We start from the raw sequence: 26,247 nt of genomic DNA, 5'->3' as shown, positions 1-26,247 counted from the left end.
TTCTACAATTAGATGGTGACTTTTGTGGGGGCACACAGCTTTAGCCTCAGTCCTTTAGCACGACATCAAGTACATATCTGAAGCCCTTTCATAGGGTTCTCCTTTTACAACTAGCTTCACAAGTTAGCTAGCTAGGTACAGAGGAGGTCTGTGGGTGATAGTTGTCATTTCAACCTGCAAAATCAACGCTCATCAGCCAGAGATGAGAAGCCTGCTTTTGTCTACCTTTGTCTTAAATTAAAGATGCATTTTAAAACAAATCACTAAGAATTCCAAGCCTTATATCTGCTATTGTTATCAATAGTAGGATTTCCATCCAAATGTAGCACAAATTATGCAGTCTTCCATCCACTACTGTTATGTAAATATAATGGGAGTTGGGTCATTGAGATAAACAGTAGGTGGTGTTAATCCTCCACTAAAGTGCCATTAAAACATTGCAGAGGGGAGGGGTGCAATGAGACGACGTGAATAAAGAGCAGCCTGTCAGACCTCAAATTAAAGAAAATAATGGGTTTATAATGGAGAGCACACTGTACAATGGAAAGAGAGAGTTTTGAAGAACTAATATTACAAACACGCCCTCGCTATGTGAAGAGTTCTGGTAACAGCCGTGTGTGTAAAACATCCAAAGTAGGGCTGTCAATGGAGTAAAAAAAAAATCTAATTAATTAAATTCAATTCAAATTATTATTATTTTTTTTTTCAATTCAAATTAATTTTGGCAGATGTGTTGTGGTAAAGCTGCTGGATTTTGAACACATTTGTCTCCCCTGTCTTCTACCACTGAAACTGATCTGCAGTCCATTGCAATCAATTTGCAAGGGAGTTAGTTAGTCGGTCACAGGTAGGCTGTGCTAGCTCGGACCTCCGGGACTGCTGCTAAATGCTTTGGGTTGAGGTGATATTTTAGGCTTGAAGTACTACGATGGTATGAAAATTCCTTACTGTAGGAATTGCAGCGAAAGGTGCTCCTATCAACAGTTCCATCTGGGCATTTTTTTAAATGTTTGTTTAATTCACGGGCCGAGCAGGGTCATCTCATCTGCCTCCATCATGTGACAAAGCCAACGTGGCCTTCAATGATGCACCAGGTCAAAGGGCACGTACGGAACAAGATTTATCAGCGTTAATTTTTTTTTTTTTTTAACGCATTTTTTTTTTTTGTGATCCAGAGACAACAAAGAGAGCCTGCAGTAGCTTTGGCAATTTCAGTACGTCATCATTTATTCCCTTTCAACATCCTTTTTTTTTTTGCAATATTTTAAGATTTTTTGCAAATGAAAACTGTGCATAAAAAGAGGTAAATGGAAATACACCTACTGACTGCAATGACAGAAAGCTTGACAGGCAGAGGAACAGTATGTAAGAGGAGGGCAGGGCTGTGTGAATGGCAGATTCCTCTTAGTGGTCAGAGTATTCAGAATTAGTCAACTAAATACAATGGGTGCTGAAAATGTAAAAATAAAAATAACAGAACAGAAAAGAACAGCACAGACAATACAGGTTGGAGTTCAGAGCTTTGTTCGAGCATCATCAGGATGTTACAGGGCTCAAACCTCTGGCCTCTCTAATGACTAAATCCCACAATCACGCACACTACATGTCATTGACAAGATTCAACTGTGGATCTCTTTCTGGCTCCTGATCCCACAAAGATATCAAGCTATGATCTTGTCTAATCCTTCTGACCTCTGCTGAGCCTGTGGTGTAACCAGGACTGAACGGGTTTACATAACACCAGCTTGGCTTGCGTAACCAGCTGACCATTGGCAAGTATAGTACTAATATGTTAAAGCCAGTGCTGTTTTTTTTCAGCCTGGCATCCAGAATGAATAAATTTAGTATTTTGCTTCAGGACAGAGGCTGATTAAAAAAAAGATGTTAATTTTGCACTCACATTGAGGCTTAAATAAACATTGCTGTGACCCATTTAGAGTCTCAGACCATAAAGGGCAAACCTGAGGACAAGTTGTTCTGATTGTAGTTCAACTGTTCTTAAGTGTTTAAGGAGCTGTTTACTTTGCCATGTGTGGTTTAAGTGTTAGATTGTTGTTATTTCCAGGTCATATACCAGGACAGCAATGAAAAATGGGTGACATAGGACATGTTTTTATGTAATATTGGAGTAAAGTCCATGGTAAGCAAGGTGTCTACTGTAACTCAAGCTGATATGTGTTTAAACAATTCTGAGCAACATAACAGTGACAGTTTGATTTATAAGTGATCTGTAGGCTGGAAAGCTGTCACGCTGGTGTGATAAAATATGCCACAAAGTATATACGTGCAAGATATCCATCTGTGTGTGGTCTTTTTTGGTCAGTATGAGGTCAGCATCCAGTATTTTAAGTAAGATCTGCATCAGTAGCCATCCTAAAAGTCCCTTGATGTGACTCCATGTTATGTTTAAACTTAATTCGGGGGTTTTCTTTTAACATTGTTGCACTGTAGAACCAAACAGAAAGAGTCAGATACAGTTGTGTCTCTGTCAGATAATTATTTCAGTCTCATGAATAAATAAAATTGTTTTGTGTTTCCCACTGTAACTGCAGTTCGATATTTTTACTCTTTAATTTGTTGAAAAAAGAATTGTGAAAAGCATGTGAATGAAGAATCCCATGCAAATTCCTCTTTAAAACTCTTCAAAAATCTAATCTAAAAGTAAGGCTATATTACAACATCTCCGAAGAAAAATATATTTTCAGGATATACAAGGTTTCCCATCATCCGACAGCAGCAGCGTTTCTGCTCCACTCGTCCATCTTGTCAGAAGGCACAGGCACAAACCACGGCCACCACCACTATGTTGCCGATGGTTGCCAGCACAGCGATCCACAGCCAGATGGTGTCACTGGACACTTTTCCATCATCCTCTGCTTCCGAGGGTCGAGAGTAGCCGGTGTTGAGGTTGGAGGTGGACGTCTGCAGGGACGTGTTGCCATTGTACGGAGAATCCATGAAGGCCCCGCTCACAGCCGGGAAATGCTGCCAAGAGAGAGGGATGGATGAGACAGGGGGAAGAATTCAAATTAAAGTCTGTGAACATTTAACTTAATCATTTTTGTTAGATAAAGTCTGACAAGAGTGCAGGCTCAACTCAAAACTGCAGTCTGGTGATTTGGATTTAGCTTTCTCCAGACTTAGCAATAAAGAGACAGAGAAAAAGAAGAATTTGAATTTGTCCACCAGGTCAAATACAACATGTTATAGCTGACTACCAGTTGTGTTACTACTAAAAAGAAACAGAAATCAGCCACATTAAAATCACCGAAAGGTAAAGTGAGTATCGTAAGATGTAACAGGTGCTGCTGGGTTCTGGCATTCATGTGAATGCTACCTGACACACACTGCCCACCCAAACACTGTTGGAGATCTAGTTCACCCTCTCGTGGCAATGGCACTTCCTACTGACAGTGCCCCCCAGGAATGGTATGACAAACGTGACAAAGAGCTCAATGCATCGACCTGCCCTCAAAATTCTCCACATCCCAATCCAATCAAGCATCCATGGGACATTCCAGTAAGCCAGAGGTCATGTGTCCATGCCTCGACAGGTCAGAGCTGAGTACGATCAACGGTGGGGTCTCTGTCCTGTCAGCACACGGACACAGGACCTCTGGGGATGTCCCGCTGAGTCTGGCACCAGGGCGTTGGCGGCAATCCTTTGAGTCCTGGGGGTTGTGACGTGGGGTACCTGCACATTACATGGATGCTCGATCGGATTGGGATCTGGGGAATCTGGAGGCCAGGACACCTTGAACTTTTTGTCACGTTCCTTCAGCCACTCCTGAGCAGGTTTATGGGGCGTCTGCCATTGTGGAGTGCTATAAGAGGGTGTACTTGGTCTGCAACATTAGCTCCTTTTACACTGCCAGATTTTCCACGAATGTTGGGACCTTTTGCCGGCAAGCTGCAAGCGTTTAGACACACAGAGCCGGATTGGTGAGTTGATCCGAGGTGCCCAATTTTCCGCCTCGTAGGGTAGCCATATTGGCGGATCCCTTTAGTTTAAACAGACCGAGGTGGCCTTCCGCAACGGGAGGGGCTGTTGATGACTTGTGGGAGGAGCTGTTGATGACGCCGCATGTGTGACCCACTGGTGGTGGATAAATAGGAAACAGCTGATAGCAGGAATATGCAGCTAATAGCAAGAGGGAAACGCAAACCTGACAGACACTGTAAAGATGAGCAACTGGGGAGACAAGGAATTGTGCGCCCTCCTTGCCCTTGCAAATGAAGAGGCCATTAACCGTCAGATGACGGGGACGGTGAAGGACAGGCCGACTTACGAGAGAATCGCTGAAGGACTGACTAGCCGCTGCTTCCCTCCCACGTCACTGTTTACGTCGCACGCTGAGCTACACGTTTTGTTACTAGCTCATTATTGGAACTAAATTGTTTAATGTGGAGAACTGATCAATCTAATTGGTTCTCAATAAGATCTGATTTCCTCCTCTTACTGGATGCAGTGACATTTTAATGCCTAAGATATTCTTTATCTCAAAAGGCTAAAAACAAGATGCATTCAGCCTTAAATGAGTCTTACAATGACAAGGACAACATGGCTGAACAATAACATGTTCTGTTCAGGAGTTTAACCCCACAGCTGTGTTGTCCTGGTCTCAGGACAGCTGTACTGTACAGTGAAGAGAAATCAGCATCTCACATGGATTAATTCTCAGACGGATTAACGAAGTCTGACACATGCTTCACATATACTGAAAGAGACAGACACACACAGAGGATGGAAAAGAGAGTTAAAAAGGGGAAAAAACAAGCGAGGCAGATAATGAATCCCAATTTTATCTCAGCTGTGTTTGTCCCTGGAGGGCTTCCATAGCACCCACTCACCCAGACAGCAAAGAGACTCAATGAGATTATATGGAGCTATCTCTGGTAATTATTAACCAAAAATATTCATGTCTGCAAAAGAAGAAACAAGCACACTTCCTGTCTTTAATTATTTCTCTCTCACACACACATGTACACACACAAGCTACCTGTTCTTTAGTTGCTTGTGTTGCTACTGGCTTTTTATTCTAGGGATGTGACACCTGTGTTACAAACACACAGTGGCACAGTTGGTAAACTCAGGTGAGTGAACTAAATCTACTGTAACTTTTCACACAAGTTGATGACACACTGCAATAAAAAGCCACAGGCTTTCTCATACTCTTTCATACAAAGCACAGACTGAACAGGCTGATACAAACAGACAGCTTAGTGACCATTAATAATTCCAGCTTTCACTCTGACAGCTGAAAGGTTCAAGTGAGTTTGACCCTTTAACTTGCGGGTGTTTTAGCATGTAACAGCACTAGTCTGTGATGGTCGAACAGCATTACGTCTACCCTGACTGTGGGAGCAATGAAGTAAAGTCTGACATTGTTTGGAAATGTCCTCATGTAACCTGATGTGCAGAAAATGTTTAATTTGTTTTCTTTTTAAAGGCATTCATTAAAGGCTCCCAAATATAATGAAAAACAAAAAGTCTGATTTACCAATGTGTTGTATCCTAAAGACAGTTACAAAACGCACAGCACAGAGGGTGCAAAATGTCTAAAAGATGAACATTAAACCGATGAGCTGGCTCTCTGCTCAGTGTGCAGCTGAGGTCAAACCCCTGTGATTGTAAATAGATTTGTTTTCTCTCCTAGTTTGGCTGTGGGATGCTTCAAGCTCCAGGTTCAGTTTGACCCCAGGTGCTTCTCAAGCTTCTCTTGTGTCCTCATCCAACATATCTCTGCACCCAAACTGCAGACGTGACTCCAGGAGAAACTCACAGAGGAAAACCTTCATACAAGGCAGAAGGAGTTTCACTTTTGTTATCACTTGATATTACAAGAGAAGCCCATTAAAACACCAGTGGTGAAGCTCAGGTAGCACTTATGGTTGTCCTTAGATTTTAATGCCTTCACAGTGGGATGGAGGTATTTAACCTTAGGCCCAGTTTGAAAGAGAGGGGGTCAATAGGGACTCATCGGGGGCATGACATGAGGTTATCTGACACCACTTGCCTGAGTGGAAGGTTAGGCCGGCAACCCAGTCGCCAGAATAAAATGCTGGCATTGTGTGTACTGTGGTTACTGCAAACCACGGGTATGTTACATTTGTAGGTTTCATACTTATGACGTAGCTCAGTTTACATTTATATGAGCTGAGTTTGAGCTGAGAGGGAATAGCAGGAGACTGTTCGAGACCATCAAAATGACAGATTGGGACGTTCCCAGCTGTGTTTATGGCAACAAATAGGGGTATTTTAGTATGAGAGATGATGATTTCCTAACCTTAACCTAGTGTTTTTTGAGCTTAAACCCAAACACATAAAATTGACAATTGAAACATAAGGTTTCCACATCTCTGCGTCATATGAAACCTACAAAAGTACCATATCAGGCTGTTCTCACAAACTGTTCGTATGTTTTCCTACCAAAAGTAATGCACCCAAAGTCGTACATATCTCACGTATTTTGAAAGGCTGTGTTCATGTGACCAATGTGCTGACTGGAGTAAACAAGGAAGCAGTCCCAAGCTGTCTTGTAAGTAAGCAGGTTGAGGCGGTGGATAGGTCACAAAAAAACCCTACTTTCTCCCGGGACTTTCCCTGGAGTTGCATGATCGGAACGACCTCGCAAAGTTTCTTTTTCTAAACCTAACCTCTGTAAATTTACATTAATTATGTGACTGCATGTTAAGGATGTAACGTCAGTCATGGGGCACTAATTCGTAGGATATCATAAGAACTGCTCTACGAGAAAATGTTAAACATATTGGTGGTTTGCAGAAACGTACAATGCCCTTAATTTGTTCTAGTGATTGGGTTGAGACCACTGATATATGGTTTGAATGTTTTGGTTTTGGCCAAATCAGCTTCTTCACTTTGTCTTTACAGCAGCTGAGGTGCACATGATTTACTGTAGAGTTTGGGTATAACTTGAAGACCAAAAGATTGATATCAAAAAGGATGGATGAGAGTCCCGTAAAAATTAATGTCAATACAAAACATCAAACTTTTCAGAGGAACAGATATAAATGTACTCATTACATGCCCCGACCAAAAGGTATCGTTCTCAGGCCTTACATATTAAATCCCAAATGATTTTCCTTTATGCGTAATCATGCACAACTGTCTCTTCTCATCCCATAAAACAGACTACCATCCTTTGTGTGTGTGCATGCGTGTATTCATTCCTTCTCAGAGGTGTTAAAAAAAAATGTTGCAACCTGTAATATATGGCAGCATAATTTATGAGAAAACTTTAAGAGCTCTCACATCAGCCACTTAATATGTATATTTAATTAACTGCCTCCAAGGATTTTTCACGAACGAAGGAAAGGTACAGAAGTCACTTTTTCCGTTCTCGTGCTGGTTTGTAAGAACGTAAAACATGCAGCTGACGATACAATCATAAAGACAGATACAATTCCAACATGGGGACAAAGGGAGCGCTGAATTTGTTCACCCCCTCATTAAAAAAAAAACCCTGCCTGGAAGCTGTGTCTGAGTCTGCGAGTAAAACAACACAAAAAGGTCATCAACAAAAACAGCAGTGAGCACGGGTATGTGCAGGAGTTATTACACCACACACCTCGAAGACAAACTACCCAAAGATATAATGAGTTTGTTTTTAGAACTGCGCGGTCTGAAGTCAAAAAGCTAAATCCCTCCTGCATGCTGCAACTCTGCATGGTCAACTTCATGCCAATCTGAGCTACCGGTCAGAACAGAGAGAGACGCATGAGAACAGAGACCATGTCGATATCGTGATCTTGCAGATTGCACTGTTAAATAATGAAGGTGTTAAAGTATTTATCCATCCGACAGTGTTTTTCTGTTTCCGTCTTTGTCTCGCTGTTCCTCCTGAATCCTTGCTCTTGCAACAAACTGCATGAAATGTTGGGCTTCCCATCCAAAGACGCCATATATTGTATAACTTTAGAATTTTAGGGGGGGAAAATCCATTAAAAGGAGAACAAATATCTAATATGAAGACTTCAAATGTTTTTGTTGCACTCTCTAGAAAGCTACTCTCTAGTAGCAGTTTTGGTGCTCCGAAAAACAGCTGCAAGCACACATATGATTAACTTTATGTCCACTGTACCGATATGCAAAGGCAAGCATCCATCTCATAACAGGAATGTATTTTTTAATGCAAATAAAATATTTGTTAGCTTATTTCATTGCTGAGGCTCTGACACTGTGGCATGCACACAGGATGATATCCGTCCGAGTGTAGACGGAGAAGAGACGTTCCCTTTATCTATCCAAATTAGCTCGTATATGCAGGAAAACCTGCTGAAAATAGGCAACAGACTCCTTAACCATCACCAGCAGACAAGTGTGCCTTTCTGTTTTTTTCCTGGTGTGTCACATTCAACATCACAGACAGACAGACAGATCACAGGGTTAGTAAACAGTGCAAAGCAGGCCCCCAGGAAGTGCAACGGACCTTGAAGCCAATTTGACATAGTGGTCAAACCATGTAACTACAACTTGCAGGCCCCTCAGGTGATGTCATGTGGCCCAAAAATAGCCTATTTTTTCCCCACAGACTTACACTGGGAATGAGATGTCTGTTAATCTTTGGATACATTATTTGAACGTCACAACTGCCACAAAATGAAATCAATTGAATTTGATCTGTTTGGTCCAATAACATTTTGAAAGCCCAGAGGGGCTGCATGATTCAATCATTTTATCCCCATTCAAGTTGGTGGAAGGCTAAACTAGAAATATGCGGCTAGACCAGTGAAACCTCTGGTGCGCTTGCTCTATGGGCACAATGATTCAAAATTTAACCTGGGAAGTCATATTTTTTGGCTTCATCATTGAGCAACTTTCATGAGGATGTATGAGGCCCCAGCTCCAACTCTGTATCCAGTTCTCTTTATGCATCCATGGCAGAAAGCAACTGCCAGCTAAAATGTTACAGTGGTTACTTCTTATTTTATATCTGTTACTTACTCAGTCTCTCTTCCAAATTAGGTTCTTACGAATTTTGAAAAATGTTTGAGCGCTGCTTGGACAGAGACAGATGAAGTTTGCGGCTGACATGTCAAGAGTCAGAGAAGTTACAGACAGAGGTGAGCGTCGTGACTCAGCATGCCTGCCAGGGTGTCATGTTGCCATCACTGCTGATCAGAGATGGAGTCAATAAATACGACTGCAGAGTCATTTGTCTGAGAAATGATTGCTGATTGTAACCTTTCCTACTGAGGACAAAGCCAGATGTTATGTGGGTTTTGTCCAACGAGAAAGGGCACACCTCAAGTTAGAATCGCTCTCTGGAGGAGACAAGAGATCAGACACTTAGAGCACTGTGACCAGTTTTCAAGAGTAGTGTGTTCTGTCCTGCTTAATAAAAGAATCTTGAGAATCTTAAATCTTGAGGCTACTTTAATTAAATGTTGGTCAAATTGTGTGCATAGCTGAAATAGTGTTAAGAGTATATGGCTGTCAACTCAAAGTTTTTCTTGAACTGGCAGTGATTTAAGCAAAGCGTTGTACTTGATCCCATTTCAGGGTCAACCATAGACCTTTTTATGGGCTCCCCCTTGGCCTTGGGCCGGGGTCATCTGTACCCTTTGACCCCACGACGGCGAGCCTGCTGTACGCTACACAGTCCTGTGTGGTATTGATGGTTTGAAATAGAGGCTCATGATATAAAAAAAACAGCTGCAAGAAATTAATTAGGTGCTAGTGAGTGACACACACACACACACACACACACAAACACACAAACACACACGCTTACAGTCACTGAGATAAGCATCAATGCTAGGCTGTGTAGAAGAGCAGCAATCTGTCCATTCAGACTGATGTTACAGTTACATAAGGAGCTGACCTCTGTATGGTCGCTTCACACTTTCACTGCATCCACTATTTATGTTACCTCTTCCTTGTTTGTTCATATTTTATTGAGAGGGTGTGAAATGATTTTTTTATTTTTTTATTTTTTTTTTAAGAATAATTCTGCAAACAAAAAATCCAAATAAGAGACAGACTGTGCATCAGAACGTGGAAAATGTTTCAGTGGCATTTCACTTACCACCAATTATATACCATTTCAATAGTGTGACTCCCCACATAATGGATGGGTGCTATTTCGACAACATGCCATGCTGTGTTACAGAAAACTGACACCAGCTGCAATAGTAGTAGCCCTGATTCAGTCAGTTCAGGATCCAGTGACTTTATAAAGTTAGTAAGACACAATCACACAACATAAAAAGAGTGAGCCAAGAAGCTGCACAAACGAAGTAGCCTGAATGTAAGTTGTGATTACAAAAGGCAACCCCAATGTTGGTGCTCAAACTAAAGAACTTCTTGCCGTTGTTCATTATGAAACACTCTCAAGCATCGCAGTAACATCACACAAGTAAGTGCTAGACTGCTGGTATCACGTCAACTCCTCAAGCCCACACAAGACTGCATCCTAATGTATTATAGATTCTCTCTCTAACATTCATCCACTGCGGGCAGTTTGGACTGTAACGTGTGGACAACCGCTGAGATATGTACTGGAACATTACATACATGTCAGGATACGTCTTGCATCTGCAGCAGCAGGGTATCACGTCATGTTTGCAACACCAAACAGCACTATCATTGGGCCTATCAAGTCATTCAAAGTTGAAAAAAGTGAAGTCATTCCAGCATTCAACCTCTAAAACATGCTCACTAAATGCAGTTTCTTTTTTAATCATCACAGGTTCTCTGCTACTTTTCTCATTAGAATTAGACAAACAGAAAAGAGAGATGCTCACATAGTGTGTTGGGTTAAAAGAGATGATAAAAACATCTAGGAGACACAGACACACGAAGCAAGACAGAAAGTTGTACCTACTGCCGGCTGTATGTGAAGGAAGAGATCAGCGCTGGTGTTCCTGTCTGTCCTGTCCTACACTCTGACTGAGGCTGAGTGCATCTAAAAGGGCGGGAGGAGGCAGCGCTTCATGAGAGCGAGAGACTGGACTCCATGTAGGAGAGAGAAAGTGATGGTGGGAGTGTACAGTGAGAGAGATAAAGGCAGAGAGAGATCCCTCCCAATGAAAGTGAGGGAGTTAAACACACACTGTGAGGGCATAAACGTAATTTCTAGGAGACAGAGTTGGACAGATTTAGATACCCTGCTGTGAGCATGTGTGTGTGTGTGTGAGAGAGATACAGACAGAGAAAGACAGATCACACCATGGACACGTGTATATGTAACAAAAAAAAAAAGAGTAAATTGTGTGTGTGGGGGGGACGTAAGAGTTTTTCAGGTGACGCTTTCATCTTTGAAACAGCTGAGCTGGATGTTTGCCGCCTCACACAGCCAGACTACAGCTCACCAGCTGAGTTTTCATCATGGATTTCAACCTTGTCTGAGAAGTACTGACTAAAAGGCAAATGTTCACTCACACCCACGCACTTATTTAGAAATCTGACAATGAATATGAAGCATTTCTTTCACAAACTGGTGTGAAATGATCAATAACAGCCAAGCAAATGGTGCTTTTACTCAGTCGACTGTCAAAACCGTTCAAGTTGATGTCTCAGTGATGTCTCTCTTGTACAGGCCACTTGAAACAATGCTTTTCTTAAACTTGCCCTTCACCGAACACAATACAACAGCAAACAGTCAGAACAAAGGGATGACTGGGTATATGAAGGGACAGAAATCCCAAATCAGATTTGAATCAACAGCATTGCGAGCACATGTCGGTCGACTCAGCCTGCTGAGTCACCAGGATAATCAACTTTTCTGCGTCTACGTTTGGGACTGTGTGGACACGCACAGTGAGTTACAGCGAGTAACTCAATCAAAAATTAGCCTTCCTGTATGCATTCACATGCGAATGGCATGCACCTGCGTATCTGCATGTACCATATGTGTGCATATCTGTGTGTGTGCTTATTGTACAAAAATTAATAGCATGCATCTGTATGCATGGGTGGATGCATATGCACAGGTTAGAGAACATGTGTCTTTGTGCTTGTGTGTGCCATAATCTGTGTGAATCAATGCAGAAAACATCTGTCTCATCATATAATTTGGGTCACAGTCAGGTTTCACGACTATCTTTGGTTAAAACAAGAATGAGACGCGCATAATCATTATAATGTTTCAGAAAGTAATGTTTTGTGAATGTTTCGTCTTGAAACTGATTAATGTATAAGGGGGAAAGAACGACCTCTGAATTCTTGACCGGTTAAAAAAGAGAGTTTGTGCAGTGTAACCAAGTTACCTGCTAAGGTTCAGCTGTTTCCATCTAAAAACAATAAATAAAAAATATGAATAAACGGTGAGAAAGATGAGGTTATCAGAGGATAAATGTGACTCCACATGACGTGTTCTTTTGCCCTCATCATCTTACCTCATTGTAGCTTGTCTCTCCTTTCACATTACTCTCTTTCCTTCTCTATTTTCCATAGCTGTTAATTGTTTATCTATCCTTCTGTTCTGTCTCTCACCTCTGTATTTGCCACCCTGTCACTCTGTTTTAAATCAAACAGTGACTCCGCCACCTGCTCATTCTTTTTCCATGACATAAAACCCACAACTTCTGTTTAACACTATCCTCCCTCTGCATCTCTCTACGTCCTCTCCCATGTCCTTAGCCTCTCCGATCACATTTATTCTCTCTGTCACCTTGTGTAATATCACTGTATTTCTCCTGCGCTTTCTTTCCTCACCTCTGCTAACCTCCATCATCCATTTTTTCTTCTCTCTCCCTCCATAGATTCTCCAACCCCTCCCCGTCTCCTCATCCATCCCTCCATCCCAGACCAGGGCACAGATGGGACATCCTGATATAGCGTGCAGTGTTGCAGGGCCGTCGGGATTAGAGACACAACATATACAGCCTCAATCCTCCAAATCTCTCAAAATAAGATATCTTTTGCTGCGTGACGTATCAAGTGCACAACGTAACTTTTGTGTATCATAAGTGAGCGTATGAGTCTGCTTCCTGTGCCCGTCCATGAGTGTGTGTCCTGTGGCGGCGTAGATGGAGGAAGTACATGTGTGTAGTCTTTGTCCGTATGTGTATGTGTGTGGTTGAGTGTGTGTCCAGGAAAGTGACAGTTTACAAAGTTACATAATATTCTTCTAAGAGGAGATTCAGATACCGCCTCTGGTGATCACACGCGCACATGCACATACACAGACAGGGCACAGATGAGTGCTCACACATATGCACCAGGAACACACATTCATCAATCATTTGAAGCACACACGCAAGCGCGCACACACACATCGACACGCTGGAGGCTGGGGGTTATTTAAAAACGAGGGGAGTTTGAGCGGAATAAGGGGATTTGGGGTGAAGAAAAAAAAAGCTCTCCCATAATTAGCTAAGGATGAGGGGGTGGGGGCAGAAGGGGCCAGAACTCACTTCATCATTTATGAGGCATTTGTCTCACAAGCTATTAATGCAGCCCGTGACGTGAAATCTTGCTCCTGGGTGAGGGGAACATTTCAGCCTTGTGCACATTGTCTCAAATACCTGACTCTACCAAGAGGAGGAGGCTTCTGTTTGCATTTGAATTATAAAGTCCCCAAAACGTATTTTTCCAGGACTGGAAATTTGGGTCTCCATCTGTGTCTGCTTCAACAGAAAAACAAGGATGAGAGGAAAAGAGGGGGAGGACAGAAGAGAAAAGAAATGAAAGGGTGAATAAGCAGCCCCACAGCAGCCAGCTGTTCCTCTTCTGTCTGAAACATCTGTCACAGAAGGAAAAAACACAGAGAGAGAGAGACAGAGAGAAAGTGAAGATGGGAAAGAAAATACAGATGTGATGAAGAGAAACAAAGGAGAGGGCAACTGAGGGTGAAGACAGAGAGAAAGAAAAAATACTGTATGAACCATTGTAAAGTTTGACAAAAAATGTCTCTACAGTTTAAACAATATGTTTTTGTGAATGCTGTAAGTGTCTGGTCCAACATGTGTGTTTTCACTGGCATTATGACAAGACTTAAAATTTACAGCCATGCTAGCAGCTCTGTAAGACTGCACTGCACTTTGAGCTAAATGCTAAAACTAGCATGCTAAAATGCTAGCACTGACAATGCTAACAAGCTGATGTTTTATGCTGTTAACCATATTTACCATCTTGTCTTAGCATTTGCTAACTAGTGCATAACAGAAAGTAGAGCTGAGGCTAATGGGGATGTCATTAGTTTTGCAGAACTGGACAAATTTAAAGTTTGACTCGATGATCGCCAAACCGTTTACACTTCATACAAAGGGTTACATGACTGTCTTTACAAAAGTCATGGCAATCCATCCAATAGTTGTAGACATGAAGCAGTCTAGACTAGTGGTTCCCAACTGGTCCAGCCACGGTGTCCAGATTTCTCCTTAGTTGTTAGTTCAAGGTCCACAGTTTAACATATTCAGCGTCATACTTGTCCTCAAGCTAGTTTGCCATCTACGTCAAGTAACTGTCCATAAATCATTCATTCTACACCAGGGAATGACACTTCTAAATAAAAGCCACTTGCAGTCCATTCAGAATGGACCCGCGACCCACTTTTGGACTGCGACCCACCAGTTTGGAACCACTTGTCTAAGCATTTCACTCAAAATGACAAATTTTGACCTGCTGGTGGCACTATATGAGAACTCATCTGCAGGTGACCATAAATGTCTGTACAAAATTTGATGGCAATCCATCTGATAGTTGTTGAGATGGTCAGTCTGGGGTTTGGTTTAGAGGGTTAGAGACAGACCAACACTACTAGCATGGATAAAACGCGGTGTAAAACCTTATCCAAGTCCACAATAAGATTTTGTTTGACACATACTGTTGTGTTAAGTATTTCGATGCTGCTTCAGCAACACAGAGCCAACGCCTTCAAACCTGGACAAACTGATGTGGTCATTTTGAAAGCTGCCAATGTGACAGACACACAAAAAAATGCAATTAACATCAAAACCAAGCCATTTTCTGTAAGGTTGAGACGGGATCAGCATCAGTTCAACATGTTTAACAAACTTGTAACTTCACTTTTAATCGTTGAATTAAATTTACCAGTCAGTGCCCCTTTCTACTTAGAGATTTGCATCAAAATGAAACTAAGTTTTAAAAGGAATCCATTAGTACAGTGGAAAAAAACTCCAAAAAAGACTTTAAAGTATTTTAATAAGGCAGTACATTTAAATGATTTTATTTCATCAAGACTTTCGAAAGACCTGCAGATACTCTCTCCTGCTGGCAGTGGGTCTTGGTTTTGAATAAAAGCTAATTTGATTGAGCTCAATTCAAAAGACTCTCATGAGACGACGATTTTGCCCTGAAATAATGGACACCAAGCAAGCTAAATCAAAAAGTAGAAGCAGCTGAAAATAATTTTCATAATTTCCAAGTTATTGAGCCGTGAGATGAAAAGAAAATACTGCAGCTAGAACATGTCCAGAGGGGCACTGAGTGGACTGAATTCATGGCAAGAATGAAGGGAGCAAGAATAACTGAGAGAGGAGAAGACGGAGAGAACAACATGCGAGGTGATGAACGTGAGAAGGCAGAGGTGTCCGGTCTGTAGGTTATAGTGAGCAAGAAAAAGAGAACACCAAAGAGAGAGACAGAGAGGCTTGTTCTCATGGGTGGTTGAATCTTTGCTTAGTTTTGCTGGAGGCTTCAGAGCCTGACAGACGAGCGAAGAACAGCATTCACTGACATCACTAAGTGGCCACATCCAGCTTTCATAAGACCCTTCACGCTCAAAGCACCCACACACACACACACACACACACACTGAAAGGTGTAAATGTACATACACAGATGTTTCATCACATACAGATGACCATATTACTGTTTAGGAAGCATGATAATGAAGGTCCTCTAATCATAACCGAGTCGCCATTTTAACCCCTAAACGTACCCTTGACCACTAACTACGCTATGGAGAAATGTTTTTATGTGTGTGTGTGTCCATTTTGTTTGTTTCTTGTGAAGGCAAAACATGATCTCATCCTTGCTTGTCATATTTTGAAGCCTGGGCAGAAGCCTTCAGCGTTGTATCTTGATGCGGAAGGGGTCGGCAGATCTTGATGCAGAAGGGGTCGGCAGATCTTGCCACAGAGGGGGTCGGTAGATCTTGATGCAGAAGGGGTCGGCAGATCTTGCCGCAGAGGGGGTCGGTAGATCTTGATGCAGAAGGGGTCGGCAGATCTTGATGCAGAAGGGGTCGGCAGATCTTGATGCAGAAGGGGTTGGCAGATCTTGCCACAGCAGGGGTCGGCGCTTGCCACAGAGGAGGTCGGCAGATCTTGCCACAGAGAGGGTCGGCAGATCTTGCCACAGAAGGGGTCGGCAGATCTTGATGCAGAAGGGGTCAGCAGATCTTGACACAGAAGGGGGTTGGTAGATCTTGATGTGGAAGGGGTTGACAGATCTTGCCACAGAGGGGGTCCGCAGTAAGTCACGGTGGGTGTTGGCAGCAAAACTTCATGTTTAGAGTCACTGCTAGCCCGTGGCATAAAGGTGCCATCATAAAGGTTTCTGCCCTTTCAAAGTCCTGTGCTTGTTTGTTACATCCACTTCCCTTCCCATTCTAAGTGGACTTTCATTCTCTTAATAATATATCTGTTACTCTGAATGTTTAGTGAGATGGATGGTTTTACAGTGGACTTGGTTGAAAACCCAGTGCATCTCATACACACGCAAAAGGGTGCCCACAGTATCATCACTTACATAGGCCTAATCATAATTTCTAAAAAAGACCCGAATCATATGTCATTTCGTTCATGCATTAAAGCCCTTGAAAATAATAGAATAATGTAACAGGTGTGACTGAACCAAAATGCAGCACTCATTGACAGTTGGTAATGACCTTTATTTATGCACAGAATAAACAGAAACTTGAGCTGACCAAGATATTCAGGTAACAGTTCGTTCTTTGGGCTCAGAGCCCACACACAGTCTCTGGGTTCAGGGAAAGAGGGGCTCACAGATGGAGTGGATGAGAAGGGGAGGGGTCCGGAATCCGAGGAGCAGTCCAGCAAGCAGCAGAAGGCAGGGAAGTAGAGACCAGGCGATGGATCAAGGAGCCGAAAGGAGGACACACACACTAGGGCTGCCACGATTAGTCGACTAATCGATGACTAATCGACTATTAAAATAATCGGTGACTATTTTAGTAGTCGACTAATCGGTTTGAGTCATTTTTCATAGAAAAGTACTATAAAAGTACCCCAAAATACTCTTACTGCAGCTTCTTACGTTCAGATATTGGCAGCTTTACACACTCTCCCGTGACAGTGAACTAAAACCCTTTGGCGTGAGTATGAAACAAGACATTAGATGACGTAATTTTGGGGTTTGGGCGAGACAGACCGACATTTTTCAACATTTTAACACATTTTTCGATGAAATGATTAGTCAACTAATTGAAGAAATAATCGACAGATTAGTCGACCATGAAAATAATCGTTAGTGGCAACCCTAACACACACACAAGGCAGCGTGTGGCGTGTCACAGCAGGCAACTGACAAGCAGGTGGGAACACTCAGGCTGAAATGTCGTGGCAGCAAAACACCACACAGCCACAAGCAGATGGAAACCAGAGACGCAGAGGCAGAACTCATGGGCGGGGACAGAAGGCTGGTGAGTTAACCGGGAAAGAGATGACATAGACAGGTCAGAGGCAGGCAGGGTCAGAAAGAGGAGATCAGGCAGGTAAGAAGCGCTGGAAAGTCTTGCATGAGGTTGAAGAACCTGGCAATGAGGGAAAGGCAGCAGCTGCTTATATGCAGGGAGTGCTGATGAGGAGCAGCTGCATGCACAGGTGAGTGGAGTTGTCTTGATCAGGGGGGCGTGGCTGGTGGCTGGCAGGTAGAGTGGAAAAACACAGGGAGAGCAGGGGAGCAGAATGCAGGCTGTGACAAACAATACTGATCAAGAGCAATTTTATTTGGGTCCTCTTTCATTCAAGCAGCACATTTTGTGTGATTGCTTGCAAGAGAGGAAGAGCACCGATCACTTTTATGTTGCAGCTAGCAGCTTTATATACGGCTGGATAGTTTAATATGTAAATATATCTCATCATTTATTAGTTAATTATATTTTGTATTATTAATCTAAGTTTTCAAAGTAAATGTAGTGGAGTAAAAAGTACAGTGTGTCCCTCTGAGATGTATAGGAGTAGAAATATAATGTAGCATAAAATAGAAATGCTGAAGTACAAGCGCCTCAAAATTCTCTTAAAATTTAATCATCGCAGTTTCAGAGTATTCTTACACATTGCAATGAATAAATAATCAGGAAGATACATTCTTATAAAAGGTTTTAAAGGTAAATAAGATGCCAGAGTGCATAAAAAAGCATAAAAAATAGAGCTTGTTCATAAAAAAGGGAGGTTGGGACTAAGCCTTCAAATCAAGTCTTCAAATGCTAGAAACGGCACTCATTCACCGAAGTAAAAGTAGCAGTACCACATGTTTTCACAGGTCACTCACATGGGCGCAGGATAAGATAAATTACACAAGCACACGCTCATATTACACGTTTTATATTTTATGCATGCAAAGCAATAGAGGAAACTGAAAATGATTCCTTTTTTCCCACATGCAGTATTACATAATATTTTAGGTGTATGGACTGGTTTATCAGGGATGTCTCTGGGGTTTGTATCAAGCCACATCGAATCTTAATGCAATATAAGTGAAATATGCTGTGTGAGAGAGAGATTACCCTAATCCTCTTATAGGAAGAAAACAAAAAACCTGACAATGCAACTGTGATTATACTGTACTCCAAAGGTATCCCAGGAAATGAACAAACTGCAGCATTTCAAATTTAAAGTCTAAGCATTGTGATTAAATGTACTCAAGATTACTCACACAATACACTTTTATGTAATGAGGTTACAGGTTGGATGGGTTCATGGCAAATAAATAAATGTCAGTGCTAAAATTATACTGTAAATGAAAATCTCATTTTAAACTTTTTGATCTTATCTGACCTTTTGATTAAAGCTGGGCAAAGAAATCACATTTAGTCAATTTTTTCTGTTTCTCTCTGAACAAACTGGTTAATAAAATCAAACCCGACTCTAACAAATCAGTATAATGTATAATAATGAAATGTATACACCGACATTTATAATATCCTCCAAATATGAATTCACTTGGTTTTAATAAACCATCTCTCAGAATAATCCCGTCATAAAGGAACAGAACAATTTCTGAGATGAAGTGTGGGTTGACAATTGACTCATTTACGTAACAAAAGTACATTTGTGTCCAAACATATACATGTCTGACGTGAGTATGCCTCTAATCTGTCATGCCATTCATGCTGAATGAATAAGGCATTATTACAGCTTAAACTATGCGTGCCACGAGTGACTCATCTGCCTGTATGCTTCATGTGTTCAGCAGAATCATAACCTCTGCTTATCACTACAGGTTATCTCAACCCCCCCATGCTGAAATAATAAAGGAACAGGAAGTGTAAAGATGCTCTCACATTTTCCACATAAAGACACCTTATGCATAGATAGTTATGCATAGATCCATCCACCTCAGATAACTCCTGCACTTGGACTGTAAAATTACCCAGACACTACATCTTTAAGGTGGTCCACAATTTTGTCAAACATGCAAAATAAGCCAATGTCAAGGCAGATAAATATCTATTTAAAGTAATATGTGGGCATTCATTCATTCATTTTCCATAACCGCTTATCCTTTTAGGGGTCGTGGGTGCGCTGGAGCCTGTCCCAGCTGTCACTGGGTGAGAGGCAGAGTACACCCTGGACGGGTCACCAGACTATCACAGGGCTGACACATAGAGACAGACAACCATCCACACTCACGTTCACACCTATGGAAAAATTTAGAGTCACCAATTAACCTGCATGTCTCTGGACTGTGGGAGGAAATTGGAGCACCTGGAGAAAACCCACGCTGACAAGGGGACAACATGCAAACTCTGCACAGAAGTGCTCCCCTGCCCCGGGGTTCAAACCAGGAATCTTTTGAGGCAACAATGCTAATCACTGCAGCAACTTGCTGCTCCCCCTTCTGATATCAAAACTACTTAGCACCCCAGTAATAAAAGAGAAGCAGACACAGGGGGACAAGAAGCTGTGGAAGGAGGTCATAAAATAAGTTGGAGATTGGAATGTTGTGCTACAGGTAAATGGCAAGGTAAGATACGGTAAGGTAAAGTAAAGTAAGGTAACATAACTTAACGTAACATAATGTAACGTAACGTAACATACAGTATGGTAAGATAAGGTATGGTGTGGTATGGTATGGTATGGTAAGGTAAGGTATGGTAAGAAAATAAGATAAGATAAGATAGGATAAGATAAGATAAGATGGTTGACTTTATTGTCAGGCATCTACATGGAGTACAGTACAGTACAGTTCCTCTGTGTACTGTACTGTACAGTACACAGAGGAACAAAACTGTACAATATTAATTTGAGAGTAAAGTAAATATTCAGACTACATGCAAACATCTAGATAAAAAACTAGAGACCATCTTGTGATGGAATCACACCAGCAGTGATACAGTGTGCAGGATTTAGTGGCATCTAACGGTGAGGTTGCAGAACTGAAACTTCTCCTGTGTGCCAAGTGTGTAGGAAAACTACAGTTTTGGGTTACCGTGAAACAACATGAACAACAGCTCAATCTAAGCTACTGAAAACACAAGGAATCTTATTTTCAGATATACCATTTCTGCCCCTAAATCCTTTACACAGGATCTTTAAACCGAATGTCGTCCAGGGGTATAAAGTGGTAAAGTACTTCCTAGCCCTCTACCTTTGCTCGGACCACATCCAACTCAGCCTTCATTGTGATCTCAACTACATACCTGGCAAGTTTTGTGACTGCAATGTAATCAAAAGTCTGTCCACAGACAAATGTGCAGACATGTAAACACTTGGTCTGTGATAGTACCCACTACAGTAGGTGGGTCCAGGACCACATTGATGTGGTGACACACACACAAGGTGAAAACAATACCAGCCCACTTGTGTGGATGGTAACAAGGTACAAACATAGACATCCCTATTCTAGATCAACACCTCGATCTGATTAATCAAAAGTTTGCGCGACCCAGCTATTCCAGCTGCTCCTGGACTCCAGTTGTTTTTAATGGGCCTGAACTTCAGACTTCCTGACTTCAGCATCATTCTGCTGATATCAGTACTGTTTGTGTTACAAAAAGATAAGTATATTCAAGCAGCATGTCCTGAGCTTGTAGGTGTAAGTATACTCAGAGACACTCAGAGAGTATTGTAGCATTTGTATTGTATTGATCTTGTGTTAGCTAAAATAAGCTGAATCAGTGAAACTTCTGATTTGTAAGTCACCTGTCACTTGCCAAAAAAAATTACATTAAATTAAAAATTAAATTAAATTAAATTAAAAATGACTACTTATGAATTAAGGGTAAAACTTTGGTATTCCCTTCATTAAAGATATGACAGATTTCTATACAGTTGTTACTGATGTCTGGAAACATAATGGAATAAAATAAGAGAAAAATTATACATTTGATCACAAAATAAAAAAAGTAAAAATAAAAATAAACTTCATGAAGAACATGGTTTTGCTCTAAAATCCTGCAATACTGTGTGTCAGCTTAACTGTGGCTCCAGTGTAATTCTAATTTCATATAAATATAAGAAAACCTAGTGTATCTGTTGTATTTTTCTAACACATACACACTTTTTGGTTTTACTGAAAGGAAGAGCTGCTCATGATGGATCGGATCTGCTGTCTGTGACACAGAGACGACCCCCAGCAGTACCTGATAAACTCTTAAACAGATGGTAATCTGACCTAACTCTCTATCACACACACTTTGATGGACACAAGTTAATTAAGACCAATTTAGCATTCAGTCCCAGAAAAAAGGAGGCTTGGGATAGAAAGAAGGAGAACCCGGTCACTGACACAAGGTCAGCCACTGGTCCCTGTGTCTCGCTCAAGTACATTTCATCAGTGACTGAAATAAGATTACCATCAATGTGATCACTGACATGACATACAAAAATATTAAATGTTTTCATAAAGCACTCGGAGATATATGAATATTCCTCCCAAGGTCTTGGACTTTAAAATGCAGTTTAATGCCGATATGCTGACTGTACTGCTGCTGCATGAAAACATACCTTAATTATCCGACCCACAATGCATTTCAGTGACCCTTGAGCCTTTCAGCTGCACAAAAAAAAACATATTGTTTCAATTTACTGCGAAACAAAGTTTTGAAGGTGCATGGCTTCTTCAGTGAGAGCACTGAGGCGTCGACTGCAGAGCACGCAGAGACAGTTAGCATTGGGTGATTAAGGACCACACATTGAGCACACCTGATTAACTATCTGAGAACAGATGGCTATCAGATGAGGCTTTCCATCAAACTCCTTCAGCTGGACAGGGTTCACGTCTGGAGTAGACAGCCTCGGTGACAGCATTCAGGGAATTAAAGGGGAATGCTGCTCAATCTAGAGACTTAAAATAGGAGCTGATTTCTGTGCAGGAACATTATACACAGAGACATAATAGCACCTATAATTCACAAATTGCATGTGGAAAACTTTTGAGAAGACTGAAGCATCTTTTGCTGTCACATAAGTGTGTTATTGCACAGAGGGTTAGCTGATTTAGTACCTTTGTGCAGATGGTTATCATAGGAGATTTCTCATCACATCTGCTCAGCTGGACAGAGTACACTGTAGGAAACAGGTATTGTATCTGCACACCAGGACTGCAGCATGTGTCGTGCTGTAAGACATCTTTTAGGTTCCTTTCTGTTATTTAACATTAATCCTGATGTAGTGTCATAAAAGGTTTGACATATGAAAGCTCAAGCTGTTAGTCTGCAAAAATGGGCAACCAACAGATAGCGTAATTTCACACTTTTAGGCTTTAGACTTAGAGAGCCTTTAAACATACAATGTGTAATTTTCTGCCACTAGGGGTGAGGGATCAGTCAAAACAGTAACAAAAGATGAAGCAAGGCTGTCACTGTAGTCTGCTCTCCCAGTTAGGATTCCTTTAGTGTTTATCATTTAGGAGGTATTTATGGGGAGCTGAATTATCCACAGGGGTCCCCTCCTCTCCAAAACAGAGGGGCCAGCTGATTAAAGCAGTTTCATTTCAAAATCAGTGTTTCTCAGACACTATTTGGCTCATCGCAGAGGGGCTGCTGGCCCAGCACTTGCTAATCCAGGCTCCCTTTGTTCTCTAATAAGTTAAGATCTAGATGTTCAGGAGGTTTTTACCAAGAGCCGAATTATCTGCAAAGGTCTCTCCCTCTCCAAAACAAATGGACCTGGTGATTTAAACCACTAAAAATGCTGAATAAAGCAGTTTCATGTTAAAAATCTGTGTTTCTCCAATGCTGTTTGGCATGGCAGTGACCTTCCTGATGTGTGATGACTGAAATCCTTCATCAGGTTAAGATAAAAACAACCAAGATTGATAAAATTTATCGTAAAAATGTGGCTGAAAACTGTATGAAAAGTAAATTTATGACGACGATTTTGCAAAGAGGATATGACACCACTGACAGGCGACGGCAACCAAATGACACAGACTGTGTCCTTGATTAAAATTACAGATTTCTCTGGGTTTGAACATTATTGGAAACATTATTTAGGATAATGTAAGTACATAGCTCAACAAATACATATACCATTCATCTCGTTGTTTTAGACATTTTAATCTTTTAATCATGTTATATCTTTAAGCAGGCAGCTCATTGGCGAGCTGACTGACAAGCGGGAACTCAGATGTGATCGAATTGTCATCAGCAATCTAATAATCTACAGTAGAATACTGTCATATTAAATTATGCAGAAGTAGTAGCACAGTATAAGCTCAGTCTCAATAACACCAGTTAGTGTTTGGCTTCAACTTGAAACCGCCCTCAATTCAGTTGGACCAGAATACAAACGCACTTACAAGAAATATCTTATTTCCATTAGGTGATATGGTCAGATTGGTTAGTGTTATTTGTGTCTGTCAGTGAACATACTCAGAGTATTTGTGCCATTAAAATTATATGATACTGCATTTTCTATGTTTTATGTCAGACATAAATATTCTCAAAAACTTTGCTTATCTAATATCTCTAATATCTCATAGCTGTAATAAACCATTTCCCTCACTAAGCCATTACCCATGTTGTTTCTTCTGCCAAGATAAAAAAAAAAAACATTCTCAGGCAATAAAGTGATTCAGTGCAGTAAAAGCAGGGATTTAACTGTGCATGCACTTGAAAGCTACAGTGGAGTAATTACTTTCAAAACGTATCCATAGGCTGCATCACTCTACACCTCGCAAAGGGACCTCGGCTGTAACATAAAGCTGTTCCCTCAGGCTAGTTAAAGCTCAACATCATAGGTCAGAGGAGACAGAGAGAGAAAAAAGAGGCAGAAAATGGGACACGAGTGTTTTGCCACGATACAGAGCAAGAGAGTCGATGAGACTGCTACATTAGCTGTGATTGGAGGAAACAAACACACCAGCAAACACACAACAGAAGAATCGCTTTATCTGGTTTGTAGTGTAGTTTTCTTTGCAGATAACGGGAACAATTACAATTTCTTACATTATATTAGTGGTGTACAACATGAAAAAATGTGTATAATGCATGCTTTAAAAAACTGAAAACCCTTTATTACTGTTGTGTTACTTCTTTAATTGCAAACTGTTTTGACACTAGCAGACAAATCTTTAAAATATTATGAATATATGCAGTGAGCAACAGAAGCGAGGAAAATAGGAGCCGCTTGACCTCTTTGTAAAACTTTAAAATGTTAAGAAGTTAAAATGCAAACTGTAACCAATGGATGCAAGTTGTTAAAATGACAGGCGGACTGCGAAGAAGCAGCTTCACAGTGACTCAGTTGTCCAAATAAAGCACGAGTCCTTGCTTTCGTGTCTTATTTTGAAAAGCAACATTGCAGTCTGTCATCTCTGCATGTATATCCTCAACGTAATTGTGTTACAAATGCACAAAAACTTTTCTTATGCTCCTGTGACTCAATACGTGCAGCTATGTTTCACTACCGAGTCATTATGTTTGCACTCTCTTGCTGATAAAAATAGACGCTGCAGCATCTACATTGTGTCTTGTCTCGTATCAGATTTATCTGACATGAATTATTTCATGATTATTGTGAGACTGTGGACTCTAAATACTTTGTCACAAAGCAGTAAATATCAGCAAATATGTCACAAATCTCAGAAAGTCAAAGCAGAAAAATGCAAAAGAAATTAAAACACACAGGTAAAATTAAAGACCATAACAACTCATTAGCTCTACTGTCCTTTACTGAGCTTGGTTAGGTGGTTTACTTACAGTATAACAGAAAACAATAATGTTACACTGCCCTAGTACAGTAATCCAGCACGTTGCTCCTCCTTAGCAAAAACAAAAAATCAAAAAGAAGAATTTGGATTTTATTGCTTAGATGTAAATGTATTTCCATTTCCTTACCTGTGCTGCCATCAGCGATAACTCCATTATCCCTGGATCGATGGTTGCCAGCTTGAGTGTGTAAAAGTAAAACTACAGACAGCAACAAAAATAAATAAAAAAATTCAAAAAGCAAAAGAAAGACTACGAGGAAGGTCTCTGAAACTGCTCTGCTGTGCTTCGCTAGATGAGTGTGGTCGTGGATGTGCTACATAATGACACAATGAGCGCTTTTCATGCTTCATGGAAGAGTTTATTCACTCAGCACTTCCCTCTCTCCTTCTGTATGGTTGTGTATGTTGCGAGGAGGAAGGGGGGGCAGGGGTAAACTTGTGCTGGAAGCATGCTAGGCAAACCCTGCAGAATTATTGATGGTGGTGTGCCTTTTGCATGTAAGCTCTTTTGGCACCCAGTACACAGCCGCTTACTTTTCAATGAACTTTGTAATCTCTGAATTATTTAACTCCATCTGAAAATTGACATTAAAGTTAACTTTGTGTTTTCCTCCGTCTTTGACTCTCTTGCATCCAGCTGAAGCTCATAAAGGGTTTAGAAGTTAAAACTAATGGCTTTATTATGATTAATAAATCATCCTCTAATGTCTCATATCTTTTATTTATAACTGCAGACTTAAAAGCTTATTAGAGAGAAAGAGTCATGAGGAAACTCAGCTTCTTATATTGTAGCAATGCAAAATGTGATCTTATTAGTGTCTTAAACAAAGCACTGATAATTAATTCAATCACTTTTAGTAAAGCCATTAGTTACAATGCATCAACAATCTGTAAAATATGTCTCATTAGAAAGTGGT

General features: G+C 41.1%; 1 protein-coding gene across 3 annotated transcripts; it reads right to left on the bottom strand.

Moving 5' to 3' along the window:
- Positions 1–2,684: 2,684 nt before the first annotated feature.
- Positions 2,685–25,637, bottom strand: LOC126382615 (uncharacterized protein C14orf132). 3 transcript variants are annotated; one of them, XM_050032593.1, is made up of 2 exons: positions 25,458–25,637; positions 2,685–2,985 (listed from the first exon to the last, which is right to left on the bottom strand). In XM_050032593.1, exons 1-2 carry the CDS (start codon positions 25,482–25,484, stop codon positions 2,767–2,769), a joined length of 246 nt encoding a protein of 81 aa, XP_049888550.1. In that variant the 5' UTR covers positions 25,485–25,637; the 3' UTR covers positions 2,685–2,766. The 3 variants fall into 3 exon arrangements, 1 of the variants encoding a protein (XP_049888550.1); XR_007569074.1 differs by lacking the exon at positions 25,458–25,637 and adding an exon at positions 10,848–10,988 and having other exon boundaries at positions 2,845–2,985; XR_007569075.1 differs by lacking the exon at positions 25,458–25,637 and adding an exon at positions 10,844–10,930 and having other exon boundaries at positions 2,846–2,985.
- Between the last annotated feature and the right edge of the window lie 610 nt (positions 25,638–26,247).

Source organism: Epinephelus moara, chromosome 2 (genome assembly GCF_006386435.1).
Source record: "Epinephelus moara isolate mb chromosome 2, YSFRI_EMoa_1.0, whole genome shotgun sequence".
NCBI lineage: Eukaryota > Metazoa > Chordata > Actinopteri > Perciformes > Serranidae > Epinephelus > Epinephelus moara.
This window is presented reverse-complemented; position numbering and strand designations above follow the sequence as displayed.